Genomic DNA, 20,136 nt, shown 5'->3' with positions numbered 1-20,136 from the left:
TTCTGTTGCTTCGTGAACTACAGCACCGCATTTGATATGGTGGATCAGAGAAGGTTATGGGGTAAGCTAATCGCCTGGGGGATTCCATCACAGCTCCTAAAGGCGATATCATCATTATATCAAGGAACATAGGTCTGGGTAAAGCCAAGCCCTACTACAGTTAGAGCAAGAGTACCCACTAACAAGGGTCTCAAACAGGGCTGTGTACTGGCCCCCATCCTTTTTTAATATTTATACAGCTGACTTAGGAACAGCCTTGGAAGGGGCCAGCTTAGTTCCAACAAGGCTGGGCAGGCTGTGTGAATCAATCAAGCAGTATACAGATGATACCGTCATCATGGACCACACCAGGGTAGCCTTACAGAGTGCCCTCAAAACACTTCACAGCTACAACTCAGCTAACTATCTGCATGTGAACCAGAGAAAAACAATCTTACTGGCAGCTGGGGGACCTCCAAATAATGACAGGTGAAGCTTACTATTACCTTGGAGTGTGGCTATCGGAAAGGGCCAACTCAGCTGTTCACCTAAGGCATCTCAAAACCAGGGGCTCCACAGTCATTCATCTGTTAAAGCATCTCCGCAATCGTCTACAAAGCTAAACAGCAGAGCCCATGCTGACTGCACTAAGAGCAAAATTGATCCCAGCACTCAGTTATGGGCACATGGCCTACCCCGGTGCCCTTAACACCTTTCTAACAAATCCCAGATCAAGGCTTATAAGACAACTCTACTTGCCCCACGACAGGGCAGAAGACCTGGAACGAGCTCCCCCTCATCATCAGACCAAGCCTCACTTTGCAAGCATTCAGGAAGAGCCTCATGACCTGGCTTTTCGCATGATCGGAGCTGCCCAATACCCTGCCCCCCTAACGCCTTGAGACCCTCATGGGTGAGTAGTACCTTATACAAACCCCTGATTGATTGATTGAAGATCAAGATTTAGGCTGGAACATGGTCTTAGGAGACCTTACTTCACTGGACAAGGGGACTTAATAAAGTATTATCTCAGGGTCCCTGTGGACCCCTGAGTTTTCGCTCAAACACCATCTAAGAGTAATCTTTGAGGAAGCAGGATCCCTGTGGCAATTACAGCTGGCAACAGCAATTAGCTCCCTGAAGATACGACAGAAAGACTCTTAATGCAAGACATCCCACTCTCAGTCTGGAAAAAAACAGTGAACAGGAAAGTGCTTCTGTCGTCCCACCAAGATATTGAGAGTCTTCGGCACAATCCATTGACAGAAGCACTGGTTAATCCTACAGCTCAGGGAAGGCACAGTCATATTTCCAATAAGCTCTCTCTCCCCAGGCCCGCAGGAAAATTCTCTACATTTAGGTTAATTGCCTTGCAAATTACTGACTTCAACCCCGTCTGGGCTAATATAGAGGAAGCAATCCCCTGTAGGCTATGCAAATGTCGCAAAGAATCTTGGCTTCATCTATTGTGTTGTTGCCCCAAACTGGCCGAGAAACAACATTGCCTGCTCCTGCCCTTGTTTCGGTTGAATGGCGTTAAGTGCTTCAGGGAGGCATCAGATCTGTGCTACATCAAAAACACTCCCCAGACCCTAGCCAGATGGGGGAAATTTACCAGCATTATTAGTCACTCACTAGCTGAAGCAGCAACAACTGTAAACGCCCACACCGTATAGGTTGTGTACCACGCTAATAGCCCATAGGAGCTGTCTCAACGTGGAAACGATAAATGTATGGGTCATGCAAGGGGCACTACAAGGTTATGCAGGCCAGGTTTGGTCAATCTCCGACTGGGAACCACCACTCACCGAAGGAAATTGTAACGTAAGTGTAGGGAAATTTTACCAGCTAACACCCTACATTGCATGGAGACCAGTCGGGTACAGCTCGGCCCCCAAACAGAAGGAGGGTTATTAAACTAGCATCAGGCACTTCGTACTTAACAGACCAGCCATGTACAGGCAATGCCCAAACAGAAGGAGGATTAACAAGCTGCATCAGGCACAGTGTATTTAAAACTCTCACTTGAGCAACCTCGGTCACCGTTTTAAAAGCCGACAGTGGTTTTCGTGGTCCCCAAGGATGTGCAGTTGAGGCACAAAAAGCAGGAGGATCAAGGAGTTTTGTACCAGACAAACTATCCTTAGATCCCAAATCTTTGAAACCTCGGACATTTCAGTCTTAAAGCTCACAGTGGTAAGTCTTATCAGTCCAGCATTTTAGCCATGTTTTCATACCAGCGGACTTAATTTTCTTTGCACTCTCTTTTAAAAGTCATAATATGTTAACGATTTTAATTTTATTTTGTGCATTAGCCTATACATGTAATGATTTGAATGAATTGAACATGAATAAAGTTTTACTTACAAGTAGGCCTCCTGAGATAAGTGCAAGAAAAGCAGGTTCAAATACTCATCACTACTGTCATTTGCACAATGTACTACATGGTGTAGCTTTTATAGGCAATGTGTTGAGCTGAGGAAGTTGATACTAGAAATCTTTGTCCATTTTCAAAGCATGCCACTTCAGAGGAATGGACTAGTTCCTATGAAATGAATTATCTGACATCTGCAATTTGGATATATTCAAGAAATGCTTTTTTTTTCAAAACACTTATGTACTGTGGGAACAGGGAGCATTTTGAATCTCTTTATTTTCTTTATCTATGCTGTAATATTGAAAAGTATTATAGTTGGTGTTTTTCAGAACACACTAACAAGCCAATCGCCTTTAGGTGAATGGGTCGAATCCGGTGGCACTGTTCATCCATGGCGTACGGAGAGGTGAGTTATCTGAGAAAATAATTGGTATCTGCACATCGGGAAGTATTGTGCTTTTAGTGGCAAAGAAAACATTATAAGGAAGGTGCTGGCATATGAGTAGTGTTAGGATGTGGGGATTTATGAATATCAGTGGGAACGGTGTCTTGAGAGTGTTAATAAAGAATAATCATGGAATGCAATGCAGTGGGTAGAAGAGAGCAGAAATCTATATACGGCCTGTTTGCATAGAGGCCCATCCACCCTCACGAAAGAGAAACATCTTCAAAAACTACTATGAATCACAGCATCTCTTAAAAAGCAAAATGTCAAAAATCTTCATGCACTTACGTACAAGGTGTATACTATGGACACATGTATGTGAAATGTTAGGTTACCTGGGATTTTTGTTTCACGTCTTTTACTTCTCTGTTCAATTCCGCAATGTCTTTGTCTAAGCTATGTGTGAATTTATCAAGACTGGCATCTCTTTCCCCAAATGACTTATCGATGGCATTTCGAACTCCAGTAATTGATGGTTGAAGAGTGGCATAAAGCGCAAGATCTTCAGGTGGTGCAGGGATGTGATACTTTTCAATGAGTTGATACATCAAGGTCACAACAGTAGATTCTGCTTCCAGATATTCGATCTGAAGAAAAAGAATAGACAATAGTCTATGAAAGGAGCTTGTTAATCAATTAGATTTGAAAAACTTACCAAAATACATGAACAAATTATATGACGCTCATATGAGCAATAATTCAAACACTATTGAAACCGCACAGTGTATTTAGGTACACACACACATAATATTATTTTTATATATATATATATATATATATATACATACATATATATATATATATATATATATATATATATATATATATATATATATATATATATATATATATTATAAATATATATATATGTATATTACCTACTGGCGCTCGCCAGTAGGTAGTTATAGTTAGGACCTAGTTTCCATAGGAAATCCGCAACATTCTATTAGGAATAACTTTGGCGCCGGTCGACGAATCTACGCGAAATTCTCCAAGAAGATGGCCTGCTCCGCTCCACTCATTCCCTGGAAGTTTCGGGGTGATTCGTCAAGCGGGGGCTGAGAAAAAAGGTAGAGTTTGGTTCGCAGATTACACTTTTTGTTAAATGGTGTAAATCCGTTCAGTAGTTCCTGAGAAAATCAAAAGTAAAATCATAGACATGTCTATAGACGAAGTACCGTACGCGTACCGTCCGAGGACTATACTCGTACCATTACGAGCATGAGCTGCATGCTAATTGGCTGTCAACTGTCTGTCAACACTCCAAACCAGGAAGTGTTGGCAGCCATCTTGTGTCTCGGTAGAACCGAGGCACAAGAAAACTGAAAAACAATTGCGCAAAAGACGCAAGGGGGGCAGGGTAGAAACACTCTGACCCCCTAGGCCTGCTCAGGGGGTCCCACAAGGACCCCCGAGGCCACAAAAAAGATATAAAGTTTTTTTTAAATCGTGGGATGCGCGTACGGTATGCATACCCTGACGATCTTTGTAAAGGCCCCGGGCACCGCCACACCCTGGGGCTTTACTAAATTATGGGCGAAGTAGCGCTGAGGCCCCCCAGCCCCGGGGACTGCCACCCCCGGGGCTTATTTTAATAGGGTGGGGAGCTAAGAGGCCCCCCAGCCCCGGGGACCGCCACCCCCGGGGCTATTTCAAAATGGGTGGGGGGCTCTGAGGCCCCCCGAGCACCGGGGACCGCCACCCCCGGGGCTTATTTAAAAATGGGTGGGGGGCTCTCAGGCCCCTCCAGCCCCAGTGACCTCCACCCCTGGAGCTTTTTACAAATGTTGGAGGGGGCACGCGGCCCCTCTCTTGGAGCCTTGTAGAGGCCCCCCAGGGCTGGCTCCTGCAGTGTCCCAGGGTACCCACCCCCGGGACACTGCTGTTTGCAATGGCAGGGCGGGAACCTCGCGGCTGCAAACTGCTTTGCTTCATTGAAGCGAGAGCAGGGAAACCTGCTCTCGCTTCAATGAAGCAAAGCAGATTGCTTTTCCATATGGGGAGCAGCATGTTAGCTGCTCCCCATATGGAAAAGCAATGCCGGCTCCCGCAGGAGGCAGGGAGCCGGCGGGACCGTGGGGGGATTGGCGACCCCCCCACAGTCCCCAACGAGAGGGTAGGCTCCGGGGGATGGGGTCCCCGGGGGCCATAGTGGCCCATGAGGGGGCCCATGCAGCCCCCCTCTATCATTATTAAAAAAAAATTAAAAAAAGAATGAAAGGCCCCGGGGGATGGGGTCCCCTGGGCCTTAAGTGGACAGAGGAGGGAGGCTACGCAGCCCCCCATAAAAAATGTTTAAAAAGTTGGCCATGCTCCGCGGGTTGGGGCCTCCACCCCGGGGCCCTGAATTGGCTGCGGCAGGGGGGCCACGCGGCTCCCTTCCCGCAACATGTTTTATTAAATTAACATTTTGGGGTCAGGCCCTGGGGGATGGGGTCCCCAGGGCCAAAAAAAAAAGAAAAAGAAGGGGGCCTACACAGCCCCCCTACTTAAAAAAGAAATTTAAAAAAAGGGATCGGGAGGAGGCCACGCCCGCTCATTACACCACTGTACAAACGCGCCCCCTGTTGTGTTTGCAGAGGGGGATCTAAGTCCCCTTGAATACTGGGGGTACCTGGGGGCCAACTAGCCCACCAGGAACCTCCAGTATGCGCCAGGGGGCTGCGTTGCTGTGAGGTGTAATGAGGCCATGCCCCTTTTTACACCTCTCTGCAACGCAGCTCCGTGGCGCTTAGTGGAGGTACCTGGTGGGCTAGATGGACTCCAGGCACCCTCAGTACTCAAAGGGAGTTCATCCCCCAACTTAAAACGCGCCACGGGGCGCGTTTGCACAGTGGTGAGGGGGCGGGGCCTGAGTTCACATGTGTGCAAACACACCCTGTGGCGCGGTTTAAGTTGGGGAATTAATTCCTTGTCAATTCTGAGGGTCCCTCTGGGCCAACTAGCCCTCCGGGTACCTCCAGTAAGCGCCACAGAGCTGCGTTGCAGAGTGTTGTAAAAAGGGGCATGGCCTCTGAACACCTCTGTGCAACGCAGCCTTCTGGCGCATACTGGAGGTACCTGGTGGACTAGTTGGCCCCCAGGGGACCTCAGAATTGAAGCGGAATTAATTCCCCAACTTAAAACGCGCCACAGGGCATGTTTGCACACATGTCACCTCAGGCCCCGCCCCCTTCCTTCACCATTGAGGAAAATATTCCTGTAAAATCAGCCGAACTACGAACTCCGATTTACTCACCTGTTATCAGGAGAGAAGCCAGTGCTGCATCTTTTAGCCCAGCACTGACCCTGAAAAGTAATTCTAAGCGTACTTACTAGTAACTTGTATTTCCTTCCATAAGAATCCATTGTGTGGTTTTCAGCAGAAAAGTTTCTAAGTGTTGATTTTTGAAACGTACAAATATTCCTGTAAAAGCAGCCGAACTACGAATTCAGATTTACTCACCTGTTATCAGGAGAGAACCCAGTGCTGTATCTTTTAGCCCAGCACTGACCCTGAAAAGTAATTCTAAGCATACTTACTAGTAACTTGTATTTCCTTCCATGGGAATCCACTGTGTGGTTTTCAGCAGAAAAGTTGCTGTGTCGATTTTTGAAACGTACAAATATTCCTGTAAAATCAGCCGAACTACGAATTCTGATTTACTCACCTGTTATCAGGAGAGAACCCAGTGCTGCATCTTTTAGCCCAGCACTGACCCTGAAAAAAAATTCTAAGCATACTTATCAGTAACTTGTATTTCCTTCCATAGGAATCCATTGTGTGGTTTTTCTGCAGAAAAGTTTCTAAGTGTTGATTTTTGAAACATACAAATATTACTGTAAAAGCAGCCAAACTACGAATTCCGATTTACTCACCTGTTATAAGGAAGAGAGAACCCAGTGCTGCATCTTTTAGCCCAGCACTGACCCTGATAAGTAATTCTAAGCATACTTACCAGTAACTTGTATTTCCTTCCATAGGAATCCATTGTGTGGTTTTCAGCAGAAAAGTTTCTAAGTGTTGATTTTTGAAACGTACAAATATTCCTCTAAAATCAGCTGAACTACGAATTCCGATTTACTCACCTGTTATCAGGAGAGAACCCAGTGCTGCATCTTTCAGCCCACTACTGATCCTGAAAAGTAATTCTAATTAAACTTACAGTAACTTGAATTTCCTTCCATAGGCTGGTTTCACTTGGAAATTCTTCTAATTGTGGAGTTTTGGAACTTTAAAAAATTCCTCTAAAATCAGCCGAACTACGAATTCCGATTTACTCACCTGTTATCAGGAGAGACCTCAGTGCTGCATCTTTCAGCCCAGTACTGATCCTGAAAAGTAATTCTAACCATACTTACAGTAACGTGAATTTCCTTACATAGGCTAACATTGCCTGCTATATAAAATACATATAAATTAAAAAATATATAAAATAAAAAACTATATATCACAATTTCAATATTTTTAAAAACATTTTTTTCAATTTATAATAAAAATATGTAATGTAATTTAAAAAATAAAATATCTAAAAATAAATAGTTTATAACAATGTAGTAAATCAGTATAAAAATATATAACAAATAATACATTTAAAAATTATCATTTACAAAACCTGTGAAATTCACAAAAAAAAACATAGGTTTTAGGCACGTTATAGTTAGGAATTAGCAATTAAAAAACCTTTGAAATTCACTGAAAAAACCATAGGTTTCACACACGTTATAGTTAGGAATTAGCATTTAAAAAACCTTAGAGATTCACTGACAAAACCATAGGTTTCACACATGTTATAGTTAGCTGGACATTTCACTAATACAAAACCATTGAAATTCCCTCGTTATAGTTAGTTCAGCTAACTAGAACTCGCGTGCCCGCAATCCACTGCTGATGACGTCACATATTACAGCACTCATGACATGGTCAGTGACATCACTAATGACATCACTGATGACATCTCAAATGACATCACTGATGACATCATCCTTGTGAAAGAGTGGCAGACCTGCTCTGACCCTAATATAACATTTGATACACACATTGAAAAATAGAAACTACAATTTTCAAAACAATGGAGATACCAATACCAGTTACAACAACCTATTCAGTAATTCCAAAATCTACATACACATCCACTCATACACCAACAGTTCTATATAGTCACTCATACATGTACTCACTCATCATATGTACTCATACACCTATACATTCTGTTACACACCTACACTCATACATAGAGTTACTCACACATGCAAATAAACTATGAAACAACCATTTATTGCATATACAGCTAAACACACACCACTACAGTTACTTCAACAGAAACGTACACACACTTACTCTCTTAAACACTTACAGAAACCCATACTTACTTATACAGGAACTCTTTCAATCTCTCACTCTCATTTATACTCACTTATATACATCAATACTCACATATACTAGTTTAAAACATATGTACTTACTTATAAAGATACTATTGAGACAGTCATTCACTCACTAACACACACATACACACACTCATCCACCCATACAGTCCTGCACACATGCTGTCTTCAAAACACATACAAACAGTGAGTCACTCATTCATGCATCTATGCGCTAAGTAATATCACCCACAGAACCATATAGACACTCATTCTGATACTCAAAAAAAACAACGAATAACTCATATACATACTCATGTAGCTACTCACCAACCCATGCAGCCACTTATACACAAAAAGTGAGACACGGATACAGATATTTAAATATTTAAACATCACTCGCTAATACATGTATTCACTAAGATACACTTAATAAGTCAGTTATACAATCAATTTTACAAAAAAAACATCCATTTAGACACTTATTTACCCATTTAATCTTCTATCGACCTTTAGATATGCATATATAAAAAATATTTATTTTTCAGAAAGGCACACATTCACTGTAACTATAACATGTGTGAAACCTATGGTTTTTCAGTGAATTTCTAAGGTTTTTTAAATGCTAATTCCCAACTATAACGTGTGTGAAACCTATGGGTTTTTCAGTGAATATATATATATATATATATATATATATATATATATATATATATATATATATATACACACACACACATATACATTTGTCTACCCTTCTTAATTCTAAAGAGAAGAGAGGTGTGAATTTTACCACCCTTATTATAAAAAAGGAACAATGGGTATACTCTGCTCCTGGGATATTTTCTATTTTAAATGTGCTTACTTTACTTTGTGCCACAGGGCACAGTTCACAAAAAATGATTGTGCATCTAAGTGCAACTTAGGTATACAAAACAATTCTACCTGCTGGCTGAGATGGTACTGAGACCAGGATCCTTCACACAGCAGTTGACATTATCATTGGATCTTTTCACTTACTTGATGATGTGTTGTTCTGCCTTTTAGATGAGGATTTGCATCACCACACTCCCAACTTGTATTGGCTTGAATTGATCAGAAAAGATCAGCCTGGCGCTTCACTTTGAGGAACGTGGGTACAAAGCCGTTGCCAGGATTTGTGGTGCTCTAAGTAAGACATGATGAATTAACAGATTTTTCTAGGATCTATCTCATACCCATCTGCTGGTGGTGACCTCCGCAGCTGCCTCGCATTACCCTGATGAGGAGCAGCTCTTCAAGAGTACAATGTTGATCTCTTTTGCATTGTACTGATGAAGCCACTACTTTGGATAGTGGCATGTGCTTATGACATAGTAACCTACTGTGTCGTCTGTTGTCCTATTTGAATCCAAATCAATATACATTTGTTATAAATATGTGGGTAATGTTCTTTATTTTAATAAATATAGGTATGAGTTCTGTTACTCCAGAATAGGTTCAAAATGTGTTCAGTGTAGAAATACGAGTGAAAGTGTGCCCACCACATGTCCATTATCATAATAACATTATGGACCGGATTCTTAAAATAAAAGCAAACAAACAACTCTTGTCACTTACACCGATGTTTATTACTTCTTTGCAATGGACAAGAAATTCCAGGAGTACTCCTGGGAAGCAGAGACTTTTGCAACTTTCCACAGGTAGCTCTGAAATTCATTGTGGATACCAAATTAGTGTCCTTGTTCGGCTATTTTCACATGCATAAATGTAATGAGTGCATATTGAGATGTTTGGGATGGGGGTAGCTCTTCATTACTACCAGCTGGGTAAGGGTATATTTTAGCCTTTGAAAGATATAAATCCACAAACTTATCCAGGGTGCTAATATGAATGCCTATCAAATTCTTCATGTTTGCACATTTTCCCATTATAATATTGCACTATATTGTACTATATGTTACATGTCAGCCAATTCATTTACCAGTGCAAAAGTCTCAGTTATGAATACCAAACATGAGATGTACTTGTGTACCTTAGTTAAACTTATTGTTTGCCAAACATTAGATAAATGTATATTTGAACAGTTGAGACAATGGTTTATAAGTGTTAAAAATACATTTTGCATTGGCTCTAATCTATAAACACAGTAAATGAGATTACAAATAAATTAGAAAGTTAACCTCTGTTCCACACACACCACAGAACCAGTGTTAATTATTGGGTTAATCAAATTAAGATTAAAAAGCCAACAATTCTCTTTGCCTAGTCTCTAACAATCACCAACAATACAATATTTGTTTCCTTGATGGTGTTGGTTGGGGTTTTAGGATCTATTGTGATATCATTCACCAGGTAGCCGTTTTACAATAAAGCTCAGCAAGTAATGTGAAACAATGGTGAGGATGGCAAAGGGAATCCATTTTATGTGATATAACTGCAGTAATGCTTTAACAAGGGGACCTAGAAAACGTGTGTAATTTGATTGTTAAGACCCCTAGAAGAGTATTTGCGTAAAGGTGTATAAAATGTAAAGTATTGAAGAAATTGAGATTATTTTTATTTATTTTATTTATTTATTTAATGCGATTTTCTATAGGGCGGACATTACCCGAAGGTGTCAGAGCGCTTTACAAAAGAACCAGTTGCGATACATAAGGACTTAGGTCACCAAAAATACTGCTAATGTGGCTCTAATTTAACTATCCCTGATAAATCGTTTCATGAACGTCTTCATTACCATTTGAGCTCGACTCAATAATTCGAACTTACCCGTTCTTGAATCTCATCAAGGAATATCAAAGAATTAACATATTCTATTGTTGTTGTTGGGACAAACTGAAGTTTGAACTGGGCATCTTGTGCTTCACTGATGATGGTGTCCATCTTTTTCTTGGCAAGTCCTGGTAGAATGTCATTGATAGCCTATGGGATATATAATATATATCTCTTAGATGCAAAAAGACGATTTGCAAAAACAATAAAAAACATTTCATACCTGCTACTAGTTTTTTTTTATTCATTATGTTTTATTGATAATAGCATAATGTCACACAATGGGACTTTTTTTTAAATAATAAGGAAGGTATAGTTCCTTACCTGTAATTCTAGTTCTCTAGTAGGGGTATTTCCATGATAGTCATAAGCGATGAATAATTCCGCCCATGTGCGGGGACCCCGGAGCACTTTATTCAACTATGTTCTTAAGTGATAAAGTTCGCCTTTCTTTGGGAAGGCCTTGAAAAAGTCACTTAAGAATGTCATAATGCAGCCTAGGAAAAGGCCACAGAGGTCAGAGTTCTTCATCTTATACTGGCAAAAGAAGGGACTGTGAGAATATATGCTCTCAGAAAATATCTTTTTTGTAAAAGCACAAAAAAAGAACCTTCACAAAGCCTTTTACTATAAGTAGAAGTGCCTGACCCTGTAGCCCAAAGGCTGTCATAAGTATAGAAAAAGAAAACTGTGCCTTTAAGAGCAGAGAGACCACCAATATCCCATGATGCTCAACCAGAGGCATTTACCTCAGTTCTTTTTGAAGGCTACAGATACCTGATAGTAAACCTAGCATGAGATAATGAGTCCACTCCACCGGGGAGGAGGGAGGACTGCTTATGACTATCATGGAAATACCTCAACAAAAGAACTAGAATTACAGGCAAGAAACTATACCTTCTCTCATAGGGTATTTACATGTAAAGTCATAAGCGATGAATAGAGTAGTAAGCTCATCGCCCTAAGGCGGTGGAGTAGACAGAAAAGTACCAAATGTGAAATTCCGTTAAGATAAAAGATTCCTGAGGGATTCCTGACCTACTTGTGCATCCGTTCTGGCATCTGTGTCAAGGCAGTAATGCTTAGTGAATGTATGAATAGACCTCCATGTCGCTGCCTTACAGATATCTGCTAAAGGGATACTCTTCATAAGGGCAGCAGTAGCTGCCTTACCCCTGGTAGAATGAGATTTGGCCTACCACAAAGGGTTTTATTGGCCAGTTGATAGCAGCAGAGAATGCAAGAGGCAATCCACTTAGAGATTGATTATTTAGAAGTCAATAACCTTGTGCGGACTGGACTATAATTGATGAACAATTGTTGAGAACTACGAATGGCTTTAGTCTTGTCCAAATGGAATTTTAATACCCTCTTTAGGTCCAACGAATGGAGAGACCTCTCCGCTGGAGAAGAAGGGTTTGTAAAAAATGTGAGTAGAGCAATGGTTTGATTCACGTGGAAATCTGAGACCACTTTAGGGAGAAACGTGGGATGTGTGAGTAACATTACCGTAGAGGAATGGAACACTGTGTAAGTGTCATCAGTGTAGAGAGCCTGAATCTCCCTTATGAACAAGTTACTTACCTTCGGTAACGCTTTTTATGTTAGATACAATATCTGCCTGTGGATTCCTCACCTTGTGAATATCCCCTTGCGTCAGCAACATTCGAAAATTCTTTTTGTAGCTTCGCGCCGACTTGGATGACGTCACAGAGGCACGGCATCGCGCGCGACTCCGCTGAAGTCATCGACACCATAATAGGCCCACGCTGGTGTGATGACATCAGTTCCGCCCTTTTTTCCGTGCCTTCGAGGCACACGGACGGACCGATGACAGCAGATATATACACAGTATACGCAGTACACAAATGTCAAGATAACACACACAGTGTAAAACCAATCCAGGAAAACAAATTGCAATAAACATTTCCTTTGACAAGAAAAATATATACATTACAGTAACTCAGGCATAGAAGAGAGGACAACGGGGAGGCGGGTGGGTCAGTGCGGAATCCACGGGCAGATATTGTATCTACCAGAAAAAGCGTTACCGAAGGTAAGTTACTTGTTCTTCTGATAGATACATCTGCCAGTGGATTCCTCACCTTGTGTATAGAGTCCCACAGCAGTCCCCACTCCCGGAGGAGGGTGTCCACTCTTCTATACCAGAAAGTCCTGGATGACAGAGCGCGCAAAGTGGCCGTCCCTCCTCACCGTGGAATCTAAGCAGTAATGCTTCGCGAAAGTGTGGAGGGAGGCCCAAGTCGCCGCTCTACAAATATCCTCAACAGGTACACCCCTAGACAAAGCAGATGAAGAAAACTTTGCTCTAGTAGAGTGAGCTCTTATACCCTCTGGAGGTTCCTTACCCGCCAGGGCGTAGCAGATCTTAATGCAAAGGATTATCCATCTCGAGAGCGTGCGCTTGGGCACGGCCTTCCCCGTCTTGCAGCCAGCAAATCTCACGAACAGCTGGTCATCCAACCTGAACTCTCTTGTCCTGTCCAGGTAAAAGCTCACCGCCCTCTTAGGGTCCAAGCGGTGAAGTCTCTCCTCCTCTTTGGAAGGGTGAGGGGGAGGATAGAAGGTAGGGAGGGTAATGGACTGCCCCAGATGGAAAGGAGTTACCACCTTAGGCAGAAAAGCAGCCCTGGCCCTGAGAACCATTCTTTCAGCATGAATGGGCAAAAATGGGGGCTTTGAACTAAGAGCTTGAAGCTCACTTACCCTCCTTGCCGAGGTAATAGTCACTAGAAAAGTAGTCTTAAAAGACAAAAGTCTCAAGGGACACTTGTGGTAAGGTTCAAAAGGCGAACCCATCAAGAATGTAAGAACAGGGTTCAAGTCCCATTGAGGCACAATAAAAGGTGTAGGAGGAAATGTATTGGTATGGCCCTTAATGAATCGTAATACAATAGGAGATTTAAACAAAGAGGGCTGGTCCAGCAAACAAAGGAAAGCCGATAAGGCCGACAAATAACCTTTGATAGTTGCCACCGCAAAACCCTACTGGGCCAAAGAAAGTGCAACTTGAAGTATATTGGACAAACGAGCCCTTAAAGGGTCAATGGACTGCTCCCCACACCAAGCAACAAATTTAGACCACCTATAAGAATAAATGGACTTGGTGGAGTCACGCCTGGCCGATAAGATGACATCCACCACATCGTGTGGGAGAGAAAAGGAAATCAGGTTGCCCCGCTCAATCTCCAGGCATGAAGGTGTAAGGTCTGGAGGTGGGGGTGTAGAACCTGCCCTTCCATCTGGGAGAGGAGATCGGCCCTGTGAGAGAGACGGAGTGGAGGGCACGAGGAGAGGTGGAGAAGATCTGTGTACCACACCCTTCTTGACCAATCCGGGGCGATCAAAATAACTTGGGCCCGGTCTTGGCGAATCTTCCTCAGAACCCGAGGAATCAAGGGTATGGGAGGAAACGCGTAAAGGAGTTGAGAGTCCCAACTCATCTGAAACGCGCCCCCCAAGGCTCCCTGCATCGGAAACTGGAGACTGCAGAATGACGGGCAGTGAGCATTCTCGTGAGTTGCGAACAGGTCCACCCGAGGAGTTCCCCGCGTCCGAAAGACGTGATGAACTACCTCTGGATGAAGCCTCTACTTGTGGTCGGCTGAGAACTGCCGACTGAGACTGTCTGCACACACGGTCAGAACTCAGGCCAGATGATTTGCCATCAGACAAATCTGATGATCCTGAACCCAGGACCAGAGATGCAGAGCCTCTCTGCAGAGACACTGCGACCCTACTCCTCCCTGCTCGTTGACATACCACATCGCGGTGGTGTTGTCCGTCAGGACCTGAACCGACCAACCGCGAAGGGAAGGGAGGAAGGCCTTGAGTGCCAGACGAATCGCCCGCAATTCCAGAAGGTTGATGTGAAGCAACCTTTCCTCTAGAGACCAAAGACCCTTGATCTCCAGATCCCCCAGATGAGCACCCCACCCTAGAGTGGATGCATCCGTTATTACTGTGGCCACCGATGGAGGTAGTTGGAAGGGCTTTCCTTGAGACAGATTGCCTTCCACGCTCCACCAAGACAGATCTGCTGCAGTTTCTCTCGAGATCCTCACTGACTCTCTCAGATCTCCGCTGTGCTGATACCACTGCCTGCGGAGGCAACACTGGAGTGCCCTCATGTGCCAGCATGCATGGTTGACCAACAGAATGCAAGAAGCCATCAGACCGAGCAGATGAAGGACCTTCAGGACTGGAACGAACGCTCCATTGTAAAATAAAGGAATCATTTCCTGTATGTCGCGAATCCTTTGAGGAGGAGGGAATGCACGACACACAGTAGTGTCCAGTACCACACCTATGAACAGGTTGCGCTGGGAGGGCACCAGGTGAGATTTGGGTACATTTATCGAAAAACCCAACCTGTGCAACAACTGAGTTGTCTCTTGCAGATGATGGAGCACTATCTCCGGAGATTCTGCTTTGATCAGCCAATCATCCAGATACGGGAATACCGGTATCCCCGATCTTCTGAGATGTGCAGCCACTACAGCCATCCCCTTGGTGAAGACTCGAGGTGCAGTAGTAAGACCAAACGGAAGGACCGCAAACTGGTAGTGTTGCGATCCAACCGTGATACGGAGATGCTTCCTGTGCGACTTCAGGATGGGTATATGAAAATACGCATCCTGTAAGTCGATTGACATCATCCAGTCCTCTTCCAGCAGCGCTTGAAGAACCTGTGCAAGGGTGAGCATCTTGAACTTCTCCTGCTTCAGGTAAAGGTTCAAGATCCTGAGATCCAGGATTGGATGAAGTCTGCCATCCTTCTTGGGGATCAGAAAATACCCGAAGTAGCATCCCTGACCCCTCTCCTGCTCCGGAACCACCTCTATCGTACCCTTTCTGAACAGTGCCAGGACTTCTTCCTGCAGGAGCAGCAGGTGGTCCTCCAAACAATAACCCTGGCAAGGAGGGTAATTTGGGGGAAATTCCCGAAAGGGAAGAGCATACCCATTCTCCACGAGATTGAGAACCCAATGATCTGATGTAATCAATTCCCAATCTCGCAGAAAATGGGTAAGCCGACCCCCCACTGGACCCACATGATCCGGAATGGCGGATCTAGGGCTGCTTTCCTGTGTTGGCAGGAGGCTGGGAAAGGGAAGAGGAGGAGGAGGAGGAGGCTTGGTGACCTCTAGGACGAGCTCTTTGTCTGCCCCTGTACGAATTGTACAGCGTATTTTGCTGCTGCTGCGGCTGCTGCTGTGATTGTTTGTAGGCCCGAAAGGAAGATCTGCCAAATCCTCTGAATCGCGAGATGCCGTGCCTCTGTGACGTCGTCCACGTCGGCGCGAAGCTACAAAAAGAATTTCCGAATGTTGCTGACGCAAGGGGATATTCACAAGGTGAGGACTCCACTGGCAGATGTATCTATCAAAATATCCTTGCTGATGTAATGGCACTAGGAAAGCGGTTTTCCATGTGAGATTCTGTAAAGAAGCTTTGTGGATGGGCTCAAAAGGAGGAAGCATGAGACTAGACAGTACTACGTACAGCTCCCATGGAGGGGAAGAGTGTCTAAAGGGAAGAAAAACCTTCTTTAACCCTTCTAGGTAGTGCTTAATGACTGGAATTGTAAAGAAAGAGATTTGTGAAGGACTTTTCCTATATGCTGTAAGAGCAGTAAGATGGTCTCTTATTGGAGAGTGTTGAAAGGCCGATTTGGTGAGAGGCAATAAATAGGGAAGAATAGCTTCTTCCTGGCAGGAAGTGGATCAAACTGGTTAGAAGAACACCAAATACAGAATCGCTTCCATTTAAAGGCATAAGCTGTTCGTGCAGATGGACACTTGGCTTCCTTTAGGAGTCCATACAAATCTGTGGCAGGTTTAAATGACCATACTGAATTATCTCAGGGAGCCATGCTGCCAAACTCAAGGATGACAGACTCGGATGTAGTAGTTGGCCTTTGAAATTCGTGAGGAGGTCCTGTCTGCAAGGTAGCCTGATATGTGGAGAGATAGACCGGTGAAGGAGGTCTGGGAACCACAGTTGTCTTGGCCATTCTGGGGCAATGAGTATCATCTGGGCTATTGTGGACGCCAGTTTCTGCAGGACTGTCGGTATTAACAGTATTGGAGTAAAAGCGTAAAGAAATTTGTTCGACCAGTCGATCCATAGGGCATTCCCCAGAGATTGTCGATGGAAAATTCTGGAGGGGAAGTCACGGCATTTTTTGTTTTCTTTTGTGGCAAACATATCTATAGAAGGTGTGCCCCACAGACTGGAAATACTTTCCACGACTTCTTTCAGAACCCACTTGTGGTTGTCGTCGAGAACTCTGCTGAGTGTGTTTTCCTGGATGTTCTGGCCTCTGGAAGGTGAGCCGCCACCAGTGTTAGAATCCTGGCAAGGAGCCAATGCCAAATCGATTGGGCTTCTTGTGACAGAGGCCTGGACCTCGTTCCACCCTGCTTGATAAGGTAGTACATGGTGGTTGTATTGTCAGTTTTAAACAAGCAGGTGGTTGGTCGTGAATGATGGGTGAAAAGCCTTGAGAGCCAGGTGTACTGCTCGAAGTTCTAGAAGGTTGATGTGATACTTTTGTTCTTTGAGGAACAAAGACCCTGTACTTGTAAGTGGTCCATATGTGCTCCCCAGCCAAGCAGTGAAGCATCTGTGACTACTGTCTGTGTCGGTGGAAGTGGCTGGAAGAGCTTTCCGCATAGGAGGTTCTTTCGGGAGCACCACCACTGAAGAGATTACACTGCATGAGTTGATAGCGTAATCTTGTCCTACCAGTTCCCCGAGAATTGGTTCCACTGTCCTCTAAACATTCCTGGAGAGGACACATATGGAGGCGAGCGTTGAGAGTCAGGAATATGCAGGAGGCCATCGAACCGAGAAGAGAGGAGACTATGCGTACTGATGGACGGATTATCCGCTGAAGGTTGTGACATTTTCGGAGAACGGATAACCGTTGTTCCTCCGAAGGAAACACCTTTCCCTGTAGTGTGTCTATGGTAGCTCCAAAGTAATGTAGAGACTGAACATGCGAAGGGGTGGACTTTTGCATATTGACATGTAGACCTAAGCAATAAAGCAGATTGCACGTCCTTAGGAAATGTTCTTGGGCTTCCGAGAATGTGGCTGCTTTGATGAGCCAATCGTCCAGGTAAGGGTATACAAAGATTTTTTGTTTACGAAGTTGTGCTGACTCCACAGCCATGCATTTGGAGAAAGTGCTGGGTGCTGACTTGAGGCTGAATGGGAGAACTGCATACTGGTAGTGATTGTGTCCCACGACAAACCTGAGGAACTTCCGATGAGACTTTGTTATTAGAAGGTGAAAATAGACGTCATGTAGGTCTATCGCACAGAGCCAGTCTCCCTTTTGAACTCGAGTCTGCCTTTTTCTGCACTAGAAAGTATAGAGAGAAGATACCTTGGCTGTGTTTGTTCCGCGGGACAGGTTTGATCGCCTTTTTTGAGGCACAGGATGTTGACTTCTTTCTGGAAGAGCTTTAGGCGAGAAGCAGACTCCTTCAGAGGGATAGAAGGAGGTGGGGCAGTGAACCTGAGACGATAGCCATGTTTGACAATATTCAAGACCCAGGCTTCTGTTGTGACGCTTTTCCACTCTGGCAGATAATTTACAATGCTCCCCCCTACCGGAGTGGGTAACTGAAGAGGGGGAAGTAAGGATTCATGGCTTTGGTACAGCGGGTTGTCGTCCTCCTTGAGTCGTTTGTTGGGAGTGATGACCTCTCTGCGGTTTGCGCTATTGGTACTGTTGCGATCTGTTTGATTGCCATTGAGGGGTTTGAACCCTCTGAGCAGAGAAACGTCAGTGGTAGGGGTAAAAGCGTCACTGGTCTTTTGATTTCTCTAGCCCCACAGCTTTCAAGGTATCCATCTCTGTTTTGAATGAATGAATGTGTCAGGGACTGTCCGGGACTATGTCGGGAACACTGTCAGGAACTTGAGCAAGGACTGGGGGCTGGGTAGGAAATGTACCATGCACAGAACGAGTAGTACAGCGCTGCCGAGGATCACACAAGGAGTCAGGGGAGAAAAAGAGATCTAAAGGGGAAGCCTGTACAAAATGGCTAAAACTCAGAAAGGAAGGGCACTCACAAGGTAATTTAGCATTCAGACCAACTACACCCAGGAAGGACGTGCAAGACACATACATAATACAACATTAACAATAAAGGGGAGTGTGGGGTAAAGCACTCAAGAGCTCCACACGGTAAGACTGAAGCTCAGTAAGTTTCTCACCCATAATTGCTGTTACAGATACTGACTGCAAATTCCCACATATAGGATATGCATGAAAAGGCAGGGTTTGTGGAGCTTATACCTATGGTGATGTTATAAATGCAACTCAAAGACAGTACTCACAGTAAACAAGAAACACCAACTAGGTAGTCAGCTGTGCCCACGGATCCTGGCGATCAAACTGGAACACACAAGGCAGTAACAGCAAGGGGGTAGAATTAAACACAAGCACAATAGACCTGGAGCTAGCAAGGAGGAGTGCTCAATAGGAAAGGAAGGAAATCACAGTGCACACTTGCCAGAAAGCAGGTAACAAACATACAAGGCAACAGAAGCAAGACAGCAGAATAGAGAGACCGTAAACTAGAAACTGGAACCAGGGAAATGGGAAGAAAGGCAGGGTCAGGAAAAGGATATACAGAAGGGAAGACTACAAAGGTATACTCAAATAGTGCAGATTCAGGAATCAAGAAGACAAAGTAGCATTGAAGGCAGTGCTGGGGCAGGAACAAGAATTGGGCTAAGGCTCAGGAGTCAAGGTAGCACTGCAGGCAGTGTTGGTTCAGGAACAGGGAATTACTAAAGCTTCAGGAGTCAAAGTAGCACTGCAGGCAGTGCTAATTTAGGAACAGGGAATTACTAAGCTTCAGGAGTCAAGTTAGCACTGCAGGCAATACTGGTTCAAGAAAACAGGAAATAGCTACAGCTCAGGAAACAAGGACACAAGAGAGCACTACAAGCAGTGCAAATCAGGAACAAGACATAGTTGAATTCCAGGAACAGGAACAAAGAATAACAATAGCTCAGGAACTCAGGAAACAAGGTAGCATTTCAGGCAGTACTAATTCAGGCATAAGGAATAGCCATAGCTCAGGAATCAAGGAACAAGAATTAACTATAGCTCAGGAATCCAAGAATATCAAAAGCTCAGGGAAACGAGGATCAGTCTCTCCGGTACACAGCTACAAAGACCAACTTTGGC

The 20,136-nt window shown here is 44.1% G+C and overlaps 1 protein-coding gene across 1 annotated transcript in view; it reads right to left on the bottom strand.

The window, feature by feature from the left end:
• The window catches only part of LOC144820261 (dynein axonemal heavy chain 6-like), a 1,187,310-nt gene that overhangs the window by 772,821 nt on the left and 394,353 nt on the right, over positions 1 to 20,136 (bottom strand). The window contains exons 14-15 of the mRNA XM_078677850.1: positions 10,899 to 11,051; positions 3,137 to 3,388 (exon numbers count right to left, since the gene is read on the bottom strand). Of these exons, the coding sequence (XP_078533976.1) occupies positions 3,137 to 3,388; positions 10,899 to 11,051 (405 nt within the window). The remainder of the gene's footprint in view (positions 1 to 3,136; positions 3,389 to 10,898; positions 11,052 to 20,136) is intronic.

This window comes from Lissotriton helveticus, chromosome 2_1, assembly GCF_964261635.1.
Source record: "Lissotriton helveticus chromosome 2_1, aLisHel1.1, whole genome shotgun sequence".
Lineage (NCBI taxonomy): Eukaryota > Metazoa > Chordata > Amphibia > Caudata > Salamandridae > Lissotriton > Lissotriton helveticus.
Note: the sequence above shows the minus strand (reverse complement) of the source record. Positions and strands in the feature narration are given on the sequence as shown.